We start from the raw sequence: 24571 nt of genomic DNA on the forward strand, positions 1-24571 counted from the left end.
TGGACCTGATGCCTATATAATGATCATTGCCTGGATATCGTCATGATTATTCGAAGTTCTATCAATTGCCCAATAGTAATTGTTTTCCATCGTTTGCTATTTTTCTCGAGAGAAGCCACTAATGAAACCTACGGCCCCCGGGTCTCTCGTTTCATCATATTTGCCTTTGCGATCTATTTCCCTTTGCTTTTATTTTTAGATCTATTAAACCAAAAATACAAAAATACCTTGCTGCAATTTATTTGTTCCGCGATCTATTTATCCCATCTACCACTTTTACCGCACGTTATTTGCCTATCTTGAGGCGTCGTACCCGAAAGGGATTCACAACCCCTTTAACAAGTCCGTTTGCAAGTATTTGTTATTGGTGTGTAGGTGATGTTTACGTGGTGTGAGGAGGTTCTCCTACTAGTTCGATAACCTTGGTCTCATCACTAAGGGAAATACCTACTGTCGCTATACTGCATCATCCATCCCTCTTTGGGGAAATACCGACGTAGTTCTTGCAGACATCAAGGTGGCAGTCCATCGCCCGGTGTTTACAAGGGCATGGCCATCGGCCGCGTAATCCATGTCTTCGACCTCCCCGGAGGAGTAATCATGTATGTCGGTTAAGTCTTCGACGGTGTCTACCAAGTGGGTGGTGGGTGGGCTGAAAAGTCCTCGTAATCCGCCTCCGGATCGGTCTGAGTATAGCTCGGGTCTGGTCCATCCACGATTTCCAACAATGGATCTGGTCGAGCGCCTCGTTTAACATCGAGAGGCTGTCCAGATTGATATCTTGATGGTTTTTGGAGATGACCTCTGTAGCTTCCGCGGGGGAAGTGAGTTCGGCCATGGTCATTTGCAGTTGTTCGGGCGCAGAGGTCGAGTCCGGACTCGAAGCCAACTCTTCGAAGAGGGAACCAAGGTCATGGCCGGACAAGAGACCCGAAGTCAAGGCCTCGGGATTTTCGAGCTCGTCAGGAAAAATGTGACCTTACCAGGCAGAAGATTGCCTTGGGAGTTGGTGGGGAACTCGAGGTTCCCGAACCCTATCTCCTGATCGGGGACGAGACATCCGATCTGGCCATGGTGGCCGGTCGGGTCGGCGCGTAGCTTGAACCTGCCAAACGTGAGAACCTGCCCGGGGACAAAGATGTCCCATTGCAGATTTCATCGATTATGATTAAACGGGCCATCAATCCTTCTGGCGATGCCACAGCGGAACTCACAATGAAAGCACCAATGTCGGTGTCAAAACTGGCGGATCTCGGGTAGCTGGTCCCGAACTGTGGACCTTGGATCGATGGGTTGCAGGAGACAAAGGGGACAGTGTTTTACCCAGGTTCGGGCCCTCTTGAGGAGGTAAAACCCTACATCCTGCTTGATTATAATGATGGAGTATGAGGATTACAGAGTTTATCTACCTCGAGATCATATGAGCTAAACCCTAGATGAATCAACCTGTCTATGCGGATGAAACCCCCTAGTTTATATAGACACCAGGGTTCCCTAGGGTTACATACAACCGACCTCATCCTGTGGTAAACGTGCCAATCTAGCCTACACAACTTGGAGGACACGCCAGTCTTTGGAGCTTTCCTACTTGTTCACGAGATCGTCGTGTACCAGTCTTCAATAATGTGGCACATGAACAACAGCCCGACAGCCCGAGGACCCGTTAATCCCGGACTCCCTTAGGGATGAGCAACAAGTTGTAGAGGAGAAACAGAAGGAACTCGAGCTTGAGGTCTAGGACCGCGCGAGTGCTTGAGATCCAGGCATGTCGGAGAGCTCGAGACCCATGCGCGGGTAGGTCCTGGGCGACAGCAGCACAGATCCTAGGTGACGGGAGGGGATATTGTCCTAACAGGCCTGGCGACGACGGCCCAGGTCCTGGGTGGTGTAGGAGCATGTCCTAGGAGATGGCAGAGCAAGCAATTTGTGGTGCAGGTCCTGGGCAACGAACGAGCACGTCCTTGGCGGCCGCGGAGAAGCAATTGGGTGATGTGGGGACCTTGGCATCAAAGGAGCACGTCTTGGGTGGCGACGAAGCAGGTCCAGGTCGACTCGTATGGGTGACGGTCGGAGGAAGAAGGAAGGAGATGACGACTTATTTGTAAAAAAGTTAGAGCTATGAGGACGTTTTTGCAAAATTCAGGCTGCACTAGGTCGGAGACAATCTTTTTCGAACGAATAGAGTACTTTTTCGTTACATGATCTGTTATCTAATGTATAGATTAGAATTGTTTTTATATCAACAATAAAGGACAAATTAGAGCAACTCCAACCGGCCGACCCAAACGGACAGCGATTTTGCTTTCTTTTCATCCGCCTGGGTCGTCCGTCGGCTCTTTGTCCGCCTGGTTTATGATTTGGGTCGGCAGCGCGCCCAACACGCCGACCCATATTTGTCCACGTGGTCGGCTAGCCGCCGTCGGTTTTGAACAAATACAAACATTATGCATATTTTTAAAAAGCAAATGATATAACATAGTTTTACAATCCAAAATAAAATATAACAAAGTTTTACAAGCCTGATAAAAATTAAATTGTCTACAAGATACACCTATTGATTGCCAACATGATCCCACACATGCTCAACCAAATCATTTTGCAACTAAATATGAGTTACCAAATCATGTATTTCATGATGAAATTGGGTGAACTGTGCAAACGATGTCGCTTCTCCGCCATGCTGAGGAACCACGTTGTCACCCTGAAACTCAAACCCTTCATCGTGGAGTTGTTCTGGGCGCTCATCCTCTACGATCATACTGTGCATGATCACACAAGGAGTCATCACTTCCCACAACTTCTTGGTGCTCCAAGTTCTAGCAGAATACCGAACTATGCCCCATCGAGATTGCAGAACATCAAAGGAACGTTCGACATCCTTCCTAGCACTCTATTGCTCTTGGGCAAATATTTTCCTCTTCTCTCCGACAGGGTTGGAGATTTTCTTCACAATAGTAGTCCACTGTGGATAGATTCCATCAACTAGATAGTATCATTTGTTGTAGTTGTGACCGTTGATGTTAACATTGACCGACGGGTTGTTGCCTTCGTCAAGCCTTGCAAACACCGGCGAATGTTGAAGCACGTTGATATCATTGTGTGATCCGGACATGCCAAAGAAAGAATGCCAGATCTAGAGATCTTGAGAGGCCACGACCTCAAGTATGACATTGCAAGCCTTGACACGACCCTTATATTGGCCTTGCCAAGAGGTAGGGCAGTTCTTCCACAACAAGTGCATGCAGTATATGCTGCCAAGCATCCTTGGGAATCCCCGGCTAGCATTGGTCGCCAACAAGCGGGCTGTGTCCGCAGCAGTCGGCTCTCTCAGGTACTGATGGCCAAAGACTGCAACCACGGCCTTGCAGAATCTGTACAACGACTCTAGTAAGTAGACTCACTCATACGGACGTACTCATCGATAAGATCACCGGGTACTCCATAAGCAAACATCCAGATGGATGCAGTGCATTTCTGATAAGATGAGAAGCCAAACTTTGCAATGGCATCCTCTTTGCACTCGAAGTAGTCATCGTATCTGACCAACCCTGCTCAAATCCGGTTGAAAACATGTCTAGCCATACGAAAACTAATCCGGAATTTCTGATGTTAGAACAGCGGGTTGCTTGTGTCAAAGTAGTCCTTCCATATAAGGAAGTGGTCGCTATCTCGGTTGCGATTCAACGCCGGAACATGCCCTAAAATCGAGCCTCGAAACAACGACCGCTGCCTATTAAGGTGGTCATGGACCAACACGGCAAGCAGCATCCCCTCATCGTGGGACGAGGAATCGTCGGAGTCGCACACAACATTATGGAAAAAGAACTCGTCGACGGAGTCCATTTTGTACCTTGAAGCAAACTGTCGATGAGCTTGCATGCGTGGACGACGAAGCTGACCGAGGACGACGGATTGGGGTCGGGGAACCTGCTGTGGCCCGGGCGGCAATGCAGCCGGCGGCGTGGGTATGCGCTGGGGAGGTACGGGAGGAGGCGCCGGAACTGGGCGGCGCCGGCGACGGGGTTGGGAGGGAGACTGGGGCTAGCTGTCGGCACTGTCGGTAGGGGTGGAGGACGAGCAATGTGCCACCGACTGGCGGGCCAGGGATGGAGAAAACGCGCGTCGTCCATGTCCGTTTTGTGTCCGCGTCGATCCAAATCCAGCTCAAAATTGGGTCGGGAATGGGTCGGCACGAGAACGAAAAGCGGACGCATGTCCATTTGGACTGGCGCATTGGACCATCATTTCTGTTCGCGTGAATTCAACAGACGAAATGGATCGTCAAGTTGAAGTTACTCTTATTATCTTTGATACTCTTTCTATAAACTAATATAAGAGTGTTTAGATAACTAAAACTTGCCTTTATTTTATCTTATTTTAATGATACCTTTTCGATCAATATGAAACCGGTAACACGGGGACTTGCGGCCGATTTCCCCCCCTCTCTCTTCGCGTTGCCTCCGTAGGCGGCCGGGGAGAGCCCCAGCCCAGCGCCGGGCAACCCCACCTCCCTCCTCCCTCATCCCCTCGCCCCCGCCCCTGCGTGCTGACGGGCAAAGCCCGGTCAGCCTAGGCGGCGGCAGGCCTCCCTCTCCCTCCTGCTCAGGCGTGGCGGCGCGGGACGTCGGATCTGGGAGGCGGCGCGTCGCGGGCGCGGGTGCAGCGGCGTGACGCGGCGTGTGGGCGGTGGTGGCAGCTCGGCTCGACGGGCGCGTCGAGGCCTGAGTGGTGGGTGGCTGGCGTGCTCGTGGTGGGGGCTCTGGCCTGAATCTCGGGCCGGTGATTGCGAGGAGCGCGTCCTGGCTCTGGCGCACGGGCTGGTTGGGCGGGCGCTCTGCCTGGCCGTCTGGCTTCGCCTTGCCCACGTTGTGCGGGGGCTGGACGGAGGATGCCTTTGTTCCTGCCCGCGGGCGTGTGGTGGCGGTGGCTGGTGGTGAGGAATGGTGCCCGGCGGTCGGCTGGTGGCGGTACTCCCACCCGTGGTCATGGCGTGATGGCTTGGTGGGAGGCGTGCGTGCTAGCGGAGGTGTTGTGCGTGGGGTTGTGGTGTTGGGAGGTGCTCCGGGCGAAAGCTTGTCGGGCAAGAGCTTGTCGGACGACGGTGTCGGCGTCTGTGGATGTCGTCTCACCTTCTTGGAGGCACTGTTGAGGAGTTCTCTTCCTACAAACCCTCGGATCCAGTTCTTCAGGTGAAAACCTTAGTCCCGGTTGGGCCGGACGACGGCGGCGCCATCGTCGCTTTCTTTGGGGGTGTCGTCTTGAAGAGCTTTGGATTTTGATTGCACTCTCCAGGGGCTAGATGCTCGCAACATTGCGGTCAGCTGGGGCTCGTCCGGCAACGTGGAAGATCTGCGCGGCTTCTTGTGTGGCAACGATGGCCCCTTCAACCGGAGGAGAATTTGCTGTTGGGTTCGGGTAGTCGGTCTCGTCCGGCGTGTTCGAGGGGTTGCCGTGCCTCTCTTGTCTTCTGAAGTCGGAGCTGTTTGAGGGGGATCCTTGCGGCGACGATGACGTGAACACGGGTGGTCGGTTCCGGCGCTGGCTCAGCGCAGGTCCAGTGCTTTTCTTCCTTCAATGCTCGTCGGTTGAGTCGAAGCTATCTGGTCGTCGGCGCGTGTGGTGGACTGTTTGACGTTGTCCGACGCAGGTTTCTACGCTTGTCTGCGGTGGAGGCTACATCGGTGGTCGTCGATGGTGAAGTCGGAGTCGCCCTCGTGGAGGCGTGATGACGATGACGCCGAATTACAACCTCGACGGAGCTCTTTCCCTAGGCGGTGTGTGTGCGTTCTTGTGAAGGTTGCCAGGTCGCCATGTGTGTCCTGTTTGTGGCGGACGAATTGTGACGATTTTAGCCCGGTTTTCCAATTATTAACCGGGCAACTCTCTTCGACTTTTTTAATGAGATCGGTAACTAAGGACCGTGTTTAAAAAAAAGAAAAAAGAAACCGGTAACACGGTGGAAGGCCTATAGAGGCGACAGGCGAGAAGAGAGCGACTGTGGGTGCTGTGAAGGCATATTCCTTACGAGTCAACGGTGATTTGCTGCCGAGTCAAGCTCGACGCATCTTCCTCTCGACCGGCCAGCTGCCGCGGTCACCACCGCTGGCCCTCTGCCGAAGTGCCGATCGATGACGAGCCTTTGGAGTCTGTGGGGAGAGTGGGAGATCCGTGTGCTACTCCTCGGCAGCCTCTCCCTGCAGGTGTTCCTCCTCTTCACCGGCGGACTCCGCAAGCGCAACGTCGCGTCCTGGTTGCACTTCTTGCTCTGGCTCGCCTACCTCCTCGCCGATTCCATTGCCATCTACGCGCTGGGTTCCCTATCTCGGAGCCAGAAGCTATGCCACGCCGACGGGGACACCGACTTGCACCTCCTCGTTATGTGGGCGCCCTTCCTCATCCTCCACCTCGGCGGCCAGGACACCATCACCGCCTTCGCCATCGAGGACAACGAGCTCTGGCTCCGCCACCTCCTCAGCCTCGTCACCCAGGTCGGCCTCGCTCTGTACGTCTACTGGAAGTCCCGCCCCTCCGCCGCGGGCCTCGTTGCTCCGGCCGTCGTCATGTTCGTCTCTGGCGTCCTCAAGTATGCCCAGCGCACCTGGGCGCTCAAATCGGCCAGCATGAGCAGCCTCCGCAGCTCCATGCTCACACGCCCAGACCCAGGACCCAACTACGCGAAGTTCATGGAGGAGTACCACTCCAGCAAGGATGCCGGCTTGCGCGCCGAGATCGTCATCGTCCCCGAGCGGCTGCCCGTAGACGACGTCCACGTCCCGGAGGAGCCGATGGAGTACGAGGAGCTTGTCATCAAGGCACACATGTTCTTCCACACCTTCCGCCGCCTTTTCGTCGACCTCATCCTCAGCTTCCAGGACCGCACCGACAGCCTCGCCTTCTTCCGCCGCCTGAAGCGCGACCAGGCCTACAAGGTCGTCGAGATCGAGCTTCAGCTCATGTATGAGTCGCTCCACTCTAAGTCGCCCGTCATACACTGCCCCTCCGGCCGCTACCTCCGCGCTTTCACCCTGGCCGCGCCCATCCTGTCGCTCCTCGTCTTCTCCAAGGCCGGCAAGGGACGCTACAAGGAGGCCGACGTTGCCGTCACATACGTCCTCCTTGTTGGTGCCATTTTCTTGGAGATTTACGGCATTGTCCTGATGGCCATCTCCTCCTGGAGCTACGCTGACCTGTGTAAGTTACGCAAATGCCTCCCGGCGGCGAGGAGAGTGGTTTTCCAGGCCGTCAAGTACTTCATGCCCGAGGCGAGGCCACGGTGGTCGAACCAGATGGCCCAGTACAATCTCGTGAGCTACTGCCTCAAGGACAAGTCCACATGGTTGACGAGAGTGCTCGAGAGGCTCGAGTGGGATTACAACATCCGCGTGAAGACAGCGTGGGACAGCTTATGGTACACGAAGCACATCCGCGTGTCCCTGGTGCTCAAGCAGCTTATCTTCAAGCAGATCAAGGACAAGGCGAACAGCACGGTAGATCCAATGAGCTACCGGCGGTTCGGGGATCACCGCGGGCAGTGGATTCTGCAGCGCAAGGGGTGCTACCAGGAGCTCGGCTGGAGCGTCGATGAGGTCGAGTTCGACGAGAGCATCATCCTCTGGCACATCGCGACTGACATCTGCTTCTACGACGAGGATAACTCGGATTTTGCCCCCTCCGGCGGCGGCGGGACCGCAGAAGAGGGCGACATAAACAGCGGATCCATGTTGCCAGCGGCGAGCAGGGAAATAGCAAATTACATGCTGTTCCTGCTGGTGATGCGGCCGTTCATGCTGACGGCGAGCATTGGGCAGATCCGGTTCGGCGACACCTGCGCGGAGGCCAAGAACTTCTTCCTGCGGCTGCGGGGAGGCGAGGCACGCGCGGAGGAGCGGCAGGGCGCTAGCGCGCTGGCGGCAGTGAAGGCGGATATCGAACCGCGGAAGGTGAAGGGGGACCGGAGCAAGTCGGTGTTGTTCGACGCGTGCCGGCTAGCGGAGCAGTTGCGGGGGATGGAGATTAGGAAGCGGTGGAGGCTGGTGGCCGGGGTGTGGGTGGAGATGATGTGCTACGCGGCGGGCAAGTGCAGGGGGAACTTCCACGCCAAGCAGCTGAGCCAGGGCGGGGAGCTGCTGACCGTCCTGTGGCTGCTTATGGCGCACTTCGGCATTGGTGACCAGTACAGGGTCGAGGCCGGCCATGCCAGGGCCAAGCTCATCGTACAGAACTAGCAGTTGCCTCGCCGCCCAGCTCCCAGTTCTTCTGTTAAATTATGATCTACTGCCTCCCTCCGTTCCATAATAATAGTGGTTTTAACTTTTGATGAGTAAAGTCTGATTTAAACTCTAAGGTTGTAAAGGTGGACGTAAATGAACCTTCATCTTTAAATTCTGGAAGTTGGTACCCTGACCTCTCTGATCCCGGTCTAAATAAACCTTCGGCGTTTTTAGGAGTGGATTCGGTGACGTGGCATCGAAAGACTAGGATTACTCTCACCAATTTTTAATCTAATTGCCACAATTTTTAGAAAATGACACCTTCACCATAGAGCTGACCCCATAGGATCTCTTTTCCAGCTTCGTCGGGTACCGTGACGCCGTTTGCACTACCCATGCGAAGGAACCAGACGAAAACGATGTATAGCACATGAACGACGATGGTGATGGAAGGATTGTCGCTCCAGCCAGAACGCCCAGGCGAGCACGACCAGCTGGGCTTAGCGCCACCCATGCTTCACGTTCGCGCGTCCGCATCTATCATGCACTGCACCACACCCGACTCTAGTGGCAGCACGTAGCTCACCAACCATGCTGCTACGATCCGCACGGCCGTGTCCCGCAACGCTGATCGGGTGGAGGTAGTGGATCCGCAGCAGGAGCAGCGACATGTACGTTGGATGCGCTGACGACGGGAACCGTACTATCCGGGCCGCGCACCAACTAGTTCGAAGATCACGTCCATGAGAAACCTCCGCCGCGAGGCCTCGGACGTTGGCGAGCGTCGACTTGCACAATCCTGATGCAGCGTGTCGGAGCTATTCTGTTTCACGACAGCCACGAACAGTAGCACGGCCAAGTTTGATTTAGTGGGACCCATCTGCAGGGGATCAATTGTAGCCTTTTCTTGATAAGTAAGAGTGTCGAACCCAACGAGGAGCTAAAGGTAGGACAAATATTCATTCAAGTTTTATCGTCCACCGATACAACTATACGCACACTTTACGTTCGCTTTACCTAGAACAAGTATGAAACTAGAAGTACTTTGTAGAAGTGATAGGATAGACTTGCAAGAAAGTAAAGAACACGTAAATAAAACTAGGGGCTGGTTAGAAAAAGAAACAAATACGAGTGTCTAACGAGTGTGGAAAAGTGGTGGTAGGAGTTGCGGAATTGTCCCTAAGCAATTGACAACGTTACTAGATCGATAGCAAGTATCATGTGGGAGAGGCCTCTGCTAGCATGTCATCTCTTACTTGAAATTCTATGCACTTATGATTGAAACTGTTAGCAAGCGTCCGCAACTACTAACGTTTATTAAGGTAAAACCCAACCATAGCAATAAGATATATTGGTCCCCGTTCAATCCCATGTGTATCAATTTCTATGCTAGGTTTGAAGTTTCTGTCACTCTAGCCTGCCAATACATAGTCCTATAAACATACAACTAACCCTATGGTGTGATCCACGCGCGCGATCATATGATGGGCACCAAAGGACAGCAACATAATCACAAGCAAATTAAACCAATCATAGCAATTCATCAATCACCGATAGGACAACGATAATCTACTCAGACATCATATGATAGCAACACATCATTGGATAATAATATGTAGCATAAAGCACCATGTTCAAGTAGAGGGTACAGCGGGTTGTGGGAGAGTGAACCGCTGAATATAGATGGCGGAAGATGATGGAGATCTTGGTGAAGATGACGGAGGTGTGGGTGTAGATCACCGTCACACGATGATGTCCCGGGAGGCGTTCCGGCGCCGCCGGGAGAGAGGGGGAGAGAGCCCCCCTCCTTCTTCTTCTTCCTTGACCTCCTCCCTAGATGGGAGAAGGGTTTCCCCTCTAGTCCATGGTCTCCATGGCGGCGGAGGGGCGAGAGCCCCTCCGAGATTGGATCTCTCTCTCTGTGTCCTTCTGTTTCTGCGCTCCCGGATTCTGCGTTTCACCGTTTCTTAAATTCCCGGAGATCCATAACTCCGATTGGGCTGAAATTTTAACACAATTTTCTTCCGGATATTATCTTTCTTGCGGCGAAAGAAGGGCTCCAACCGCCTTAAGGAGTGGCCACAAGCCCCCCTGCCGCGGGCCCACCCCCTGGCCGCGGCGAGAGGGCTTGTGGGCACTCCGTGCATCGCCTCGCGTTGATTCTTCTTCTCAAAAATCATAAATATTCCAAAAAAATCCCCGTAAGTTTTTATTACGTTTGGACTTCGTTTGGTATAGATATTCTGTGAAACAAAAAAATGCAACAAACATGAACTGACACTAGGCACTGCATCAATATGTTAGTCTCAAAAATAGTATAAATGAAAGTTATAGAATATTGGCATCAAACAATCAAAAATTATAGATACGACGGAGACGTATCACGCCCCGGCCGCCCGGCCCGCCCCGCCCCGCCTCGGCCGCCCGCCCGCGTCCTCGCCCCGCTCGACGCCGGCCCCCGACGCCGTCCCCGCCCCGCTCGACGCCGGCCCCGGCTCCCGAAGGTGAGATTTTTTTTAATTTTTCAGTTTTTAATTTTTCTTCATTGGCACTCACAATTGTTGCCACTCGGTATGTAGATGGAGGTGAACAACGATGACATGGACTCGTTGTCCGATTCGTCGGATTGGTCGTCATCCGATGATTCGGACATTGACGAGTTGTTGCAAGACGACGACGTTGAGATGACGAGCCTCCTCGTCGACGTGCAAACGTTTGAAGACCGCGTGAAGCTTATGGATCAGAGGAGAGAGGGTCGAAGATGGGGCGATTCACCATCTACCGGAACCGCACTCTCGGACAAGAGCATTTGATGCAAGACTACTTCGCGGAGGTACCTACATACCCTCCTCGTCTCTTCCGTAGAAGGTACCGAATGCGTCGTAGTTTGTTTGTGAAGATTGTCACCGATTGTGAGGCCGCCTCCTATTACTTTAAACGTCGTAGATCCGCTGCCGGTATCATGGGGTTTAGTGCATATCAAAAGATATCGGCGACAATGCGGGTAATCGCTTAAAGCATACCCGCGGATTATATCGACGAGTATCTTCGCATTGGGCAAGATACAACCACGGAGTACGTCCGTAGGTTTGCCAAGTTGGTCATCCGGTTGTATGGTGAGCAGTATCTTCGGGCACCAAACGAGGAAGATACAAAGAGATTAATGGAAATGAATGAAAAAAGGGGATGGCCGGGGATGCTTGGTAGTCTTGATTGCATGCATTGGAGATGGAAAAATTGCCCAAAGGCATGGCATGGAATGTATTGCGGTAAAAGTCGTGATGCTACCATTGTGCTTGAGGCCGTAGCATCGGAGGACACATGGATTTGGCATGCATTCTTTGGGTTGCCGGGAACACTCAATGATATCAATGTCCTCAATATATCTCCTTTGTGCAAAAGATTAATTTCTGGGGATGCTTCAGCTTGCAACTACAAAATCATGGACAATTAGTACTCAATGGGATACTATCTCACCGATGGCATCTATCCCAAATGGGCAACTCTTGTGAAGTCCGTCAAGGAGAAAAATGGGGTGCCTTTAACAAGAAAAGAGGCTCATTTCGCCAAGGCACAAGAGGCAACTCGCAAGGATATTAAGAGAGCTTTCGGTGTTTTGCAAGCAAGGTTTGCCATAGTTCGGGGTCCAGCTCGGTTTTGGGACAAAAAAACCTTGATGAACATCATGAAATGTTGTGTGATTCTACACAACATGATCCTAGAGGATGAGAGAGGGTTAAACCTCCCTTGTTTCTATGACAATGTTGGTACCCGTGTGCAACCGGAAAGAAACCCTTCTCGCATACACGCTTTTCTTCAAGCACATCGTGAGATTGAGGATGCAACCACTTATGGTCGGCTCCGGGATGATCTAGTAGAGCACCACTGGCAGTTGGATGGGCGGCGCATTGGCCCATGATGTATCTTTATTTTACTTTTCTATGTCGTATTTGATTCGAACAATTATTGTAATTTGCTCAAACATTATTGTAATAATTTGAATGATTATTGTTTTATTTGGTGGTCTAATAATAACTAGAATGGTTATTGTTTTATGTCAAATGTGATAGAATTTGTGATATGTCATATGATGAAATGTGTGATATATGAAATGACAGTTTTAAAGGTTGGGGTTGAGGCAAAGACTAGAACCCTCAAATTCAACCCTTAAAGAAGTTTAAGGGTTCTAGTCTTTGCCCGTGTTTTTCAACCATTAAAAGTGCCAAAAACTGGCACTTCTCAACCCTTAAAACTGCTTTAAGGGTTTGAGGGTTCTACTAGACATGCTGTAAGGAGAATTTGCAATCCTGAAATCCGTTTTCTTTGCGCGGGGTAGGGCGCCCGCTCCAGCAGGCACGACAAAATAAGACGCAATGATGGCGCTTCAGCACGTGCTGCAAAATGCCGTGTGCACGCAGATGTCTGTCTGATGACGCACACGAGCAGCCAACCACACTATGTAATATTTTGAACGTATATTTTTTTTGCATTCGAAGAAAATAACATAGTTGAATTGCATGAGGTAGTTCAAAGTCATCCAACGAAGATCATGACAAATATAGAGTTCAAACACAAATAAATATTAAATGGAAAACATTGTTATACATCCGATGGATGTTTGTGCGTGCATCAACCTCCTTCGTGACCGTCAGATTTGATTTGGATTGAATAACCGGCATGGAGCGTCATCTACCTCATCACCGATCTGGCACTACGAGCGCAAGCAGCAACCATACCACAACACTGAACTTTCACATCCATTCCAAGTTTCTGCAGCAACAACAACGTTGTTGCGGAACGGCGATAGAGAAAGATTATGTGATGTTGTCAGAGATGTTGTTGCAATTTTTGTAGCAAGGGTCTTGTTACAGAAAATAGACGTGACGGGAGACGTGTTTTCAGTTTTTGCAACAAGGATCTTGTTGCAGAAAATTTAAAAATAAGAGGTTTTGCAACACAGGACTTGTTGCAGAAAATTAGAGGATTTTTTTTCGCAACACAGGATTTGTTGCAGGAAATTAAAGAAAAGAAGTTTTCGCAACAAAAATGTTGTTGAAGAAAACTAGTGCAAAGAAACTGACGGCTCGCGTCATACAATCGACAGCTCGCGTGGTGATGGATTTTTTTTAAAGATCCACCGGCCGACGCATAGCATATGCCCTCATATTAAATTCAAACACAATCATGCCTCACCTTCTTTCTCCCTTTCTTCTTCGTACGAGTCTTCGTCCGAGCATGCCGATTCGTTGTTCTCGTCGTTAGCCGTGCGTCCATCCATGAGACCATCTCCAACGGTATCATGCTAAGATATGTTCGGTGCTCGGAAGCCATGCACGCACCCATGTCACCTAGAGGAGCTCCCATGCCTCTCATGAGAGAGCCAAAAATCATGTCTTCCATGTTAGCTCCGAAGCTACCCATGTTTTCCATGCCGCCACCGGGGTCGGTCGTGGCGTCATGAACAAGCTTCATGCGAGGCCGCCGGTTGAAGGAGCGGCGTCGGCAGCGGCGATGCTCAACACCGCGCTACGATTTGCGGTGATAGCGGCAACGGGGGAGGGGCGTGGGTGTACGGAGGGCTCACGGGGATGTCGCCGGCGCGCTCCATTGGGCGATTTATCCAGTGGCGGCACAGGGCGGAGCGCATGCAGGGCGGGAGAGAGGGGCGCGTGGGAGAGAGTGCAGTGTTGCGTGCGTGGGAGCGGGCGCCCAAAATACCCAGCGCGGGATGGTGTTTCGCTCTGTGCGCGCAATCGATTATCCAACGCACGTGACTTTAGTGCCTCTAATTAACCGACCAACGTGAGCACACGCAAAAAACGTGATTTGTTCAGCGCAGAGCAGTTTTTGAACGTGTGTTGGAGATGCTCTAAAAGTGGTATGGTGCTTTGCAGTACTATTGATGTAGGAGGCTCATTTTCTGTCCTTCAAAAACTCTTATGTATTGATCCTCGTATATACTACCTTCGTTTTTAAATATAAGTTTTTTAGAGGTTCTATCAAAGGACTCCATAGGAAACAAAATAAATGAATGTACATTTTAAAATATGTCTATATACATTCATATATTGTCTTCTAATGAAATCTTTAAAAAATATATTTAAAAACTTACGGAGTACCATGTAGTCGCATCTAGAGTAAATTTTTCTCGCTTGATAGAAATTCTTCGTTACTTACGGAGATGGTGTTCTCGTGTGGTTTAGGTTGATGGATGTCGGAGCAGCGGCGTACACCGAGGCGGCAGCCTCGGATGGCAATCCATGCACGACTTTGGGCTGCAGGTTCATGCGTTTGCATTGTGTGGACGACGACCTGGTTTTGCGTGGGCAGCGAGGTCATCGACGTGACCGGCGGGGTCGGTCTACCTGGTCAATGGCCTCGGATTTTGACGCATCGTTTGCGGTCCGCAGGTCACCTGCGGCAGGTGGGCGCCTCGTGTAGAAAGGGCTATAACACATCGCTGTTGTGCAGCGTGCGGATTGCCTGCGATCGCAGAGTGATGAAAGTTAGAGCGACGACTCCAGATTCAAGGTTGTGTGTTTTTCTGCGATTGTAGCCTTATTTCGATTGGTCCATGAGGCTTCGCCATTTACGCGGTTTTCTGCTATGTGATGTGCTCGATCTCGTTTTTCTTATAAACTGAATTAATATTTCAATATGTTAATTATTTTAACCAATATATTTAGGTGGAGAAACTTCCTCGAGTGATTTTTTTTTAAAAGTGCATGTAGTCTTGTAAACATCTTTATCGTAGTGAAATTGTGCCTTTGTTCACCCGTGTTTTTTTCTAAGATTTTTCACATTATACTCCCTCCGTTTCTAAATATAAGTCTTTTAAAAGATTTTACTGAAGGACTACATACGAAGCAAAATAAATGAATTTACATTTTAAAGTAGGTCTATATACATCCGTATGTAGTTTTCTAATGAAACCTCTAAAAAGATTTATATTTAGGAACGGAGGGAGTATTTGTGTCTCTCCATTCTTGTTAAATCGTTTTCTCTAGCAAGTGATATACATAGTTAAATTATACACAAGGTTAGACTAAGAGATATTAGGGTTGCGGTTATTGTCCGCCCGTTGTCCTGTGATCCACTAAGACGGACAAAAAAGATTCTGGTGCGCGCCTTCTCCGAGATTTGTCGACACAGAAAAAGATATTGTTCTTGCAAATTTTATTAGGAAGTGCAATTTTGATGGCACTCTCATTGTTATAAAGCAAAGGATCATGTTTCACGTGTATCCCATAATCTTTGAGAGTTTGAGTCATCTATAGTAATTATGCACAACATAATCTGACGGCAATGTATTCCGCTTCGGCGGTAGATAGAGACACATAGCTTTATTTTTGAAGGACCAAGACAGAAGAAATCTCCTAAGAAATTGACACGCACCCGAAGTGGATTTTCTGTCAACTTTGTCTCCAGCATAATCCGAGCCGGAGTAGTCAACAAGATTAAAGGAAGATCCTTTTGGATACCATATGCCAAATTTTGATGTATGTAACAAGTATCTCATAATTCTTTTAACGGCCTTAAGATGACACTCTTTTGGTGTCGCTTGGTATCGTGCACACATGCACACACTTAGCATGATATCGAGACGGGAGGCATGTAGATATAACAATGAACCGATCATTGATCGATAGACATTTTGATCAACCGCTTTGTCATCCTTGGTGAGGTCAACATGTCCACTCATGGGCATGAGAGTTTTCATACCTTCCCATTCTTGCATGTTGAACTTATTGAACAAGTCCTTGGTATACGTGGTTTGAGAGATAAACGTACCATCTCTCACTTGCTTGATTCGCAAACCAATGAAGAATTTCAGCTCACACATCATGGACATCTCATACTTTTCGGACATCAACCTTCTGAACTTCTCAGTAAAATTAGTGTTAGTAGATCCAAATATAGTATCATCCATATATATTTGACATATACAAATAATTCACCATTAGGCTCCATTCGGAAGCTCTCCACCAGCCAGCTTCCTAATCCAGCTCCTAGAAGCCCCACCGAACACTCTAGCTCCTAGAAGCCAACTCCTCAAGAAACACAACGGCGTAGTGCAATTTTCAGAAGCAGTAGTGGAGCTTCGCGAAAACAAGGAGTAGGAGTTGGCCAAAATTACTGGGAATGCCCTTCCGAAGTGCCACTGTCGAACCATTTTCTCTCACTGCAACTTCCACTATAGTGTGAAGTTGCTCGAAATTACATTGATAGTGCCCTTCCGAAGAGCCACACATGAATCACTGTTGTCGAACGTTCGCTCGGCTTCACGAGAAGCTAGCTAGCGCTGGCTTCGCGAGATGTTGGCTCATTTGGGAAGTCAGTGGACTTCTGAACAAGTCCTAACCCTTTTAGTGAATAAGGTTGCATCAATTTTACTAATATCAAAACCCTTTTCAAAGAAAAACATTGTCAAATATTTGTACCAAGCTCTAAGAGCTTGTTTAAGGCCATAGAGAGCTTTGCCAAGTTTATAAACATGATTAGGTTTCTTAGGAATTATGAATCCGGGAGGTTGTTTAACATAGACTTCCTTCTCAATTTCACCATTTAAAAAGCACTTATAATGTTCATTTGGTAAAGTGTAATATTATGGTGATTAGCATAAGCAAGAAGGATACGAATGCTCAAGTCTAGCAATCAGGGCATGTGTCTCACCATGGTCCATACCTTCTACTTGAGTATATCCTTGAGCCACTTGGCAATATTTGTTGTGCGCACTACTTGTCCATTGTAGGATCTGAAGTATGTCTAGAGGGACGGGGGGTCATTAGACTACTTGAGAAAAATAAAAACTTAAGACTTTTCCCAATTTTAGTTGTGGGCTAGTTTTAGCAATATGACTAGTCAAGTTCACCCTACACATGCATATCTAAGAGTATAGAGCGTAACATAAACACATGCAAATATAATGTAGACGTTAAGGGAAGAAGATCAAATGCAAAGGTTGACACGGTGATTTTTGGCATGGTTCCGATAGGTGGTGCTATCATATGTCCACGTTAATGGACGCTTTAACCCATGGAGGGTAATAGTTGCGAGAGTCCACGGAGGGCTCCACCCACAACGTGTCCACGAAGAAGTGGCCTTGTCTATTCCACCAGGGCTTACGTCCACACAGGACTAGCCTCACTCACGGTAGATCTTCACGAAGTAGGCGATCTCCTTGCCCTTACAAACTTCTTGGTTCGGCTCCACAACACAAAGTAGGAGCCTCCCAAGCGATACCTAACCAATCTAGGAGGCACCATCCTCCAAAAGATAATAGATGCGGTAGAACGATGAACTCCTTGCTCTTGTGCTTCAAAATATAGTCTCCTCAACACTCAATCACTCTCTCACGGATTTGGCAGGGGTAGGAGAGATTGATTTTGTGGAAACAACTTGGGGACGCTAGAGATCAAGTTTCAAATAGTTGGATTAGAATCTCTTGATCTCAACACATGACTAGGTGGCCCTCTCTCTCTCTTTCTCAGAAAAATGGATCTGGCAAGTGGGTGTGTACTTTGAGTGCTTCGTTTGCGAAAGAGAGAAGGTCGAGGGGTATATATAGGCATCCCCCAAAATCCAACCGTTAAAACATTACTGCCCAACTCGGTGACATAGAAATGAATCTTGGTGGTACCGAGTTGCACTAAATGTGAAAACTTTTGAATTCTTGGTGAGACCGATATAAAATTCTCGGTTGTACCGATACGATGACCTAGAGCAATTTCCAAATCTCAGTGAGACCGATTCCAATCTCAAAAATTCTAATTCTTGGAATTTGCTCAACAAAAAGTTGGTCACATGCTTTCGGTGGCACCGATGTGAAACTTGGTGTTACACAGATATTATGGTTTGCCAAAGGATCTCTTAGTGGAAAAATCGGTAGGGCTGAGTGGAAAATATTGGTGGCACCGATTTTGCTAGTTTGGTTTGGGACAGAGATATTTGTGGGAGAAAGGACTGAATATTTTTGGTGGCTATCTCTAAGCACTTGAGCAATCAATTCATCTTAATACCTCACCCCCTTTTAATAGTGTTAGTTGTCCTATGGACTAAAAAGTGATTTCTCACAAATGTAAAATGTTGAGTCCTCTTACTTGAAGCTTGAGCCAATCCTATTCCTTTCCTTCATCAAGGGGTTTCTCCTCACAATCCTTTAGCCAAGGCATCTTTGAACTTTTCTGAAATATACTTGGATAAGATCATTAGTTCAATTGTAATACGTTGTGATTAATTACCAAAACAACCTTAGAGAGCAATTGTGCTTTCATTGTCCCCCTTTTGGGTAATTGACGACAACATATTGATCAAAGCTTCGACAAAAGATATAATCAATGATTAGCATTGCCGCTTTGAGAAGTATGTGAAAAGCAAGAGCTCCCCCTAAATTTGTGCATTATTTTAATTTGTGTTTGAATGCAAATGCACAATTGATTAGGATCATGGGTCACTCTTCCATGTCACATACAACTTGGTGGTGCGCATAAATGATGTGAATGAATAGTAATGCACATAACACCAAACAAATAAGTGAATGATCATCATGTGGATAGCTCAGAGGTATAAAATAGTAGCATCAACACTCAAAGCATATGATCAAACACGAAAGATTAAGTCATCCAAAAGACCAAAAGTTTAAAAAAAACCAAAACATAGAAAATAAAATGCAAAGCTCTCCCTCTCGAAGCCCTAATTGATCTATATACTTCTCCCCCTTTGGCAACAACTTAGCAAAAAGTTCAAAGGTCTAGAACTAAACTTCTCTCTGGGCTCGATCTCCTCCGATGGCAGTTGATGGAGTGGACAAAAGAGTGTCGGCAAAGGCTTCTGAGGATGTCCCTGGAGCTGGAGGTGTAGACACTAGAGGTGCAGGAGTTAAAGCAGAAGGTGTTGAAGCTTGAGCTGCTTCCGGAACTGGCACAACTCCTGACCTAGTCTGGGTCGTGAATTGAGTAGTCTTGGGAAGAGGCGACTCTTCATCATCACTGCTGGAATGGGGAATCTGCACAGAATCAACTTCATGCTAGAGCTGCTGAATAGTGGTAGTCAACTCCTTGACCTTAATATCCAGGTCATGGAATTTTGTTTCCACAATCCTCTCAAGGCTCTTGTGGTTCAACAGGATCTCAGAAATTTTCTTCTCCATCCCTTGGATGGTGCTGACAAGAAAAGACATCTTCTCCTCTCTCATCCTAAGCTGTGGGGCTGGTATTGGGGCATCTCTAGTCGGCTCTGCCTGTGCTACCTCTGCTGCTTCACATGTTGAAGCTGAGCTGGGATGGTTGGATTCCATCACATCTTCGTTATCCTCTAAACCTGTCTGAAGTGGCGGGTGCGCACGATCAAGTTGATATGCATGCTTGCCAATCTTGGCATTGATGAGCATCTAAATATAAGGTGCATATCCACAAGATATCTTTTGATCTGCAGCAGTCCTCCTGACAGTCTCTACTATCAAGTCCATCACTCAGAACCAGGTGTGGGTGTCTAGATGGTGCAGCATGTTAATGGAATAACCTTTGCTCATCTTATCATCTCGTGATTTGGGCATTAGGGTGTGTCTCATAATGGTGTTTGTAGTAGGTATTCCTGCTTGCAGAAAATAGAAAAAGCCAAACTTATGTGTATTCACATACTTATGGGGCACTGGATTCACCATGTTTTCCATGTAGTTATGATTCATCTTGGATTCCGAGTACACATCCAAGTCTCCATCTTGTGCCTTTGGGGCACCCATGATTTTGGCCCACTCATCCACGACAGACTCATACCGGTGACCTTATGTCATCCAAACTATCCTTCCATCAGGATACAAATGAGCAGTTGAATAGAATTTCATGATCATCTCATCGTTCTAGGCAATCATCTCTCTGCCAACAAAATCTTCAATATCAACTAGCCTAAAGTTTTCTCTCACATGTGGAAAGTAGTTCTCATTGGCCTTGATATATTCCAAATCAACATATCGCATGTCACTAACTTCAGGACTCTTGTCAAGCAACACATTTAGAAATCTTGTTGCTCCTTAGTATGAAAACAAGGGTAAACAGCAGTCCTGCTCCGGATAGCATACGTATCAGCAGACCTCCACAGCCTCAAACCTTGATCCCTTCTCTTCTTCATATCCTCAGCAATAGGATGAGCATGATTGTGCAATGGCATGTGAAATCTTAGTTTCATCAGCAATGGTGCTTCTCCTTCTTGCTCTGCAACAAACTCTCTAGATGCAGAGCCTTTGTTCTTCTCTGCTGCAGGAATGTCCTTCGTAGTCCTCTTGGGAGCTACAGGCTTCTTAGGAGCTGAAGTCTTGGGTGCAGACTTCTTTGTCATAGCATCAACCATAAGCTTCTTCTTCTTTGCAGGAGGGACATTAGTTGGAATCTCTCCCTCCTCTTCCTACCAGCTTCTACTCGCTCCTCATACATAGAAGTTGGCCTTACAACAACATGCACAACTCTCTTCCTGGCTCTTTCCTGACTTCACTTCTTAGCAAGCCTAGAAGAAGGGACTCTAAGAGAGATCTTCAATCCTCTCTGAGTGGTCTCTCGAGCTCTCATATCAGCAGGTCTGGCATACTCCATCCTCAGAGTCTTCTTGTCTATGGTCTTCTCCATCTGCTTGTGCGAAGAAATCTCCTCTGGGATAAAATCAACATATTCTTCATCTGACTTGAGCTTCTTCCTGGACCTGGTAGCTGCCTTGGGCAAGCCATGGGAGCTAGGTGTTCCTCGGTCAAAAGCTGTCCTCTCTGGACTAGTGCCTGAATCCATGTCAGCACTAGGCTCACTGAAGTTGTTCTGACTATCCTCTGATCCTGACATATTGTCCAACAACCAAGCAGACAAGCATGCCGTGTGAAAAGATTTAGAAGAGCTGGAAAATATAAGCATCACAGAAATTATAAGTTTTGCAAAGATTTGAACTCTGAAAAATTAGGTTTAACATTCAACAAAAAGGGATTTCGGTTCCACTGAGTCAAAATTTTCATAGCCACCGAGACTGATATTCTCCTAAACAGAAACTTGACAACCCTTTTCGATTTCACCGAAAAGGGAGAATCGGTTTCACCGAGAGTGTTCTCAGTAGCCCTAAAACAAAAATCGGTAAGACCAACTTTTATGAATTGTTGACACCAAGATTTGGTTTTGCGAACGGCTAACCCTAAGTTCTTCATTGTTCTATAATCTATAGGAAGTATCTTCTCGATAGAATTTTGCATTCGTGGACAGAATCCATCAAATCTTATTTGCGCATGATTCAGAGATGGGAGCGTAAAGAGGGGCCGGATCCATACCCTAGTTTGCTAATGGATCCACTACGACGATGATGGTGGTGAAGATTTTCGTCGACGACGAACAATTCAGTGGCGAGGGCGCACGGGAGAGTCAAGGCGATGTCCTCAGGACTAGGGCTCGACAGCGTGGAGGTGCGGGAGGCAAAGTTTGAAGAAGTATTTCAAACATTTGGTTCCGCATGTTATATACCCCCTGGCTGTTGGTGACACCGAGTTGGAACTTTTTGTGCCACCGAGTTCCATAACTGTCAGTAGACAGTGAAAGTCGGTGAGGCCGAGAATAACAAATCAGTGGTGCGGAGATAAGAAAACCTAATCAACCCTAGGCTTTAGTGGAATGAGTTTTTGAAGTTGGTCACACCAAGTGACTTTTGGGAGGTTTTGGAAGTCAGCCCTTGTTGAGACGGATATCCGAGTGCTCCTCACACGGAGTGTCCCTAAAGTTCTTGCTCAAAGTTTGTGATGTAACATGAATAGAATTTGAGACGAGAAATCATAGATAGCTGGAGGAAGGTACTCAGGCATTCTTGTATATCCAATTGGCCAAATAAAATAGAAATCCACATAACAACGATTGGATATCCTCACTTGGGAAAAACATGCATACCAACATGGTCACAAGTAAGATGTCAAATAAAACATGGTGAACATGCTCAAACACTCTAGTATCTACCAATCACTTTGGCGATCCGAAGTCATCTATATATGAGTATATTGACTTAGGAGCCAAGAAAGAATATTTGATCATAGGTCATACCCATCGTTTAAGTACAAGTGGGGTTACCACTTTCACATAAAGATTTCATTGTGTTCACATATTTAAGAGATGCATATACTCAAGTCTTAGAGTAAAGCTCCCCCTTGACATGACATCCCCCCTAAGAGGGATGACTTAACCTTGGGTTTTGTCATAAAAGACTTCAAGTAGGTGTAGTAGTGGTGGATGCTCATAGTTGATGAATATCATCTTGAGTTGGGAGCAATCCTTGTTGTTTCTTACTCTTCTCAACTACATGGGTTAGTCCCAAAGCACAAGGAACATATGCAAGGATATCTATGGACATAGAATGAAATGCATGTGATATGATGTCTAAAGATACATTAATTACCTTGTCCCTTGCTTACCTTTGAGGGAATGTGTGACTCCTTGAACTAATGCATATAGTTGGAGTTGATTGCATGTAGTTCTTGCCAAAATGAATAAGAGTGAATTTCATTGGCAGTGACACCATTGGGGACCCAAATCAACTGGAGTTGTGGTAGCACTAGATTAAGTGGTGCTAGAAGTGTCCTTGGGAATCCACTCGACCTTGGCTTGGGGTTCTTCCTCAAATGAGTAAATCCATTCTGAAGCTTGCCCTTGCCCTTGTGGTCTTGTGGTAGAAGGTCATCTTGAGAGCTTGTTCCCTTGGGGAGTGCAGGATCATACTTCTCCTTCTGATGAACAAACTTCGGGATGGGATATTGACCTTCTTCCCATTCAACTCCATTGGCATTGAATTAACCAACACCTTGCTTCTTCCGATGTCCTCCTTGCTTGTGCACAATTTCCTCGAATTGATTACTTCCGGCAAGACTCTTGAATACACCTCTCTCTATAATCCCTTTCAATAAATCATTTTCTTTCTCAAGTGTAACTTGGCTAAGAGAATCATTAGTGGAATCAAGAGAGCTACTAGTAACGACATCATTTGATTTAGCTTTAGCATTATTGTTACTAGATGAAGAAACTTGCTTGCCTTTTTTACTACTGTTCTTAGGTTTAACTCGTGGAACCAAATTAGACAATAGTAATCGTTTGCCTAGATAATAAGAACTCTTCTGTCGAAGATCATCATTGATTGCTTTTAGAAACTCATGCTCTTCCTCTAAATTTACATTCTCGAAGCGTAGCTTCTCACGAGTTCTTGCAAGCTCTCCATGATCTTCTAGTGTAGTTTCATGAGCTAACTTAAGAGTATTTAATTCTTTAGTTAGTCATTCAATCTCTTTCTTATGATCATCATTTGACTTCTCTTGACTAGCATGATTATTATCAAGTTCATTTTCAATGTTATCACTAGTCTTATCATAGAGCAAGTCATCCTTTACTAACAAATCATCCTCATCACCATCAAAGTCAAAATACTCGGGGTGTGATACCTTCGGGCCTTTTGCCATGAAGCAGTTGCCAATACCTTCATTTGGTGAATCAAATAAGTCATAGGAGTTGGAGGAAACGAGTGCAAGACCGACAACACCTTCATCTTGACTATAGTCAGAGTCGGAGTGGTAGCTTCTCTCGAATTGGTTGTCGGACTCGGAACGGGAAACCCATTCACCAACGTGAGCTTGATGTCTTCTTATTGAGCTTCTCTTGGTGTACCTGTCCTTCTTATCCGATTCATTGCCTCTCCAAGAGTATCTTCGTTCATAACGATCTTCTCTACTCCTTCTCTCTCTGCGAGGTGACTCATCTCTTGAGCTTCATCTTCTAGGTGACTCTTCCTTGTTTGTAGGGGGCCTAGCACTCATTGGAATAGTGTTTGGGCTTTCCACAATTGTAGCAGTTTCTGTCATGACTAGACGAACGCTTCTCATCATATCTTGAGCTTGAGCTTTTCTCTTTGCCTCTACTCTTGTAGAACTTGTTGAATTTTTTAACCATGAGGTTGATATCTTCATTGGTAACAATGTTGTCATTTGAAGTAGCGGGAGCATAACTTGAAGTTTTGTAAGCACCGCTTGACTTGTTGTGCAATTCATATTTGTCCTTGAGTGACACTTCACGAGCAACAATCCTTCCAATGACACGAGTTGGCTTGAGATCCTTGTTGTTTGGCATCATTTGGATCAATGTGCACATGGTTTCTTATCTTCCATCCAAGGCTCTAAGTATCTTCTTGATGATGAATGTGTTGGTCGTCTCTTCGCTTCCTAAGCCGTCAATCTCATTTGTGATGAGAGCTAGCCTAGAGTACATCTCATCGACTCCTTTACCATCATTCATCTTGAACTTGTCAACCTGACTTTGAAGCACATCCAACTTTGATTCCCTGACGGAATTAGTACCTTCGTGCATATC

At 47.5% G+C, this 24571-nt stretch overlaps 1 protein-coding gene across 1 annotated transcript; it reads left to right on the plus strand.

Annotated features, from left to right (window-relative positions):
- Positions 1-5847: 5847 nt before the first annotated feature.
- LOC123441666 lies at positions 5848-8397 on the plus strand. The gene has a single exon (XM_045117979.1). The coding sequence runs from the start codon at positions 6129-6131 to the stop codon at positions 8223-8225; it is 2097 nt and encodes a 698-aa protein (XP_044973914.1). The 5' UTR covers positions 5848-6128; the 3' UTR covers positions 8226-8397.
- Positions 8398-24571: the final 16174 nt, after the last annotated feature.

Source organism: Hordeum vulgare, chromosome 1H (genome assembly GCF_904849725.1).
Source record: "Hordeum vulgare subsp. vulgare chromosome 1H, MorexV3_pseudomolecules_assembly, whole genome shotgun sequence".
NCBI lineage: Eukaryota > Viridiplantae > Streptophyta > Magnoliopsida > Poales > Poaceae > Hordeum > Hordeum vulgare.

What these genes read in the sequence shown, in the direction of transcription:
- LOC123441666 (XM_045117979.1), top strand. Translation starts at nt 6,129, where the DNA reads ATGACGAGCCTTTGGAGTCTGTGGGGAGAGTGGGAGATCCGTGTGCTA.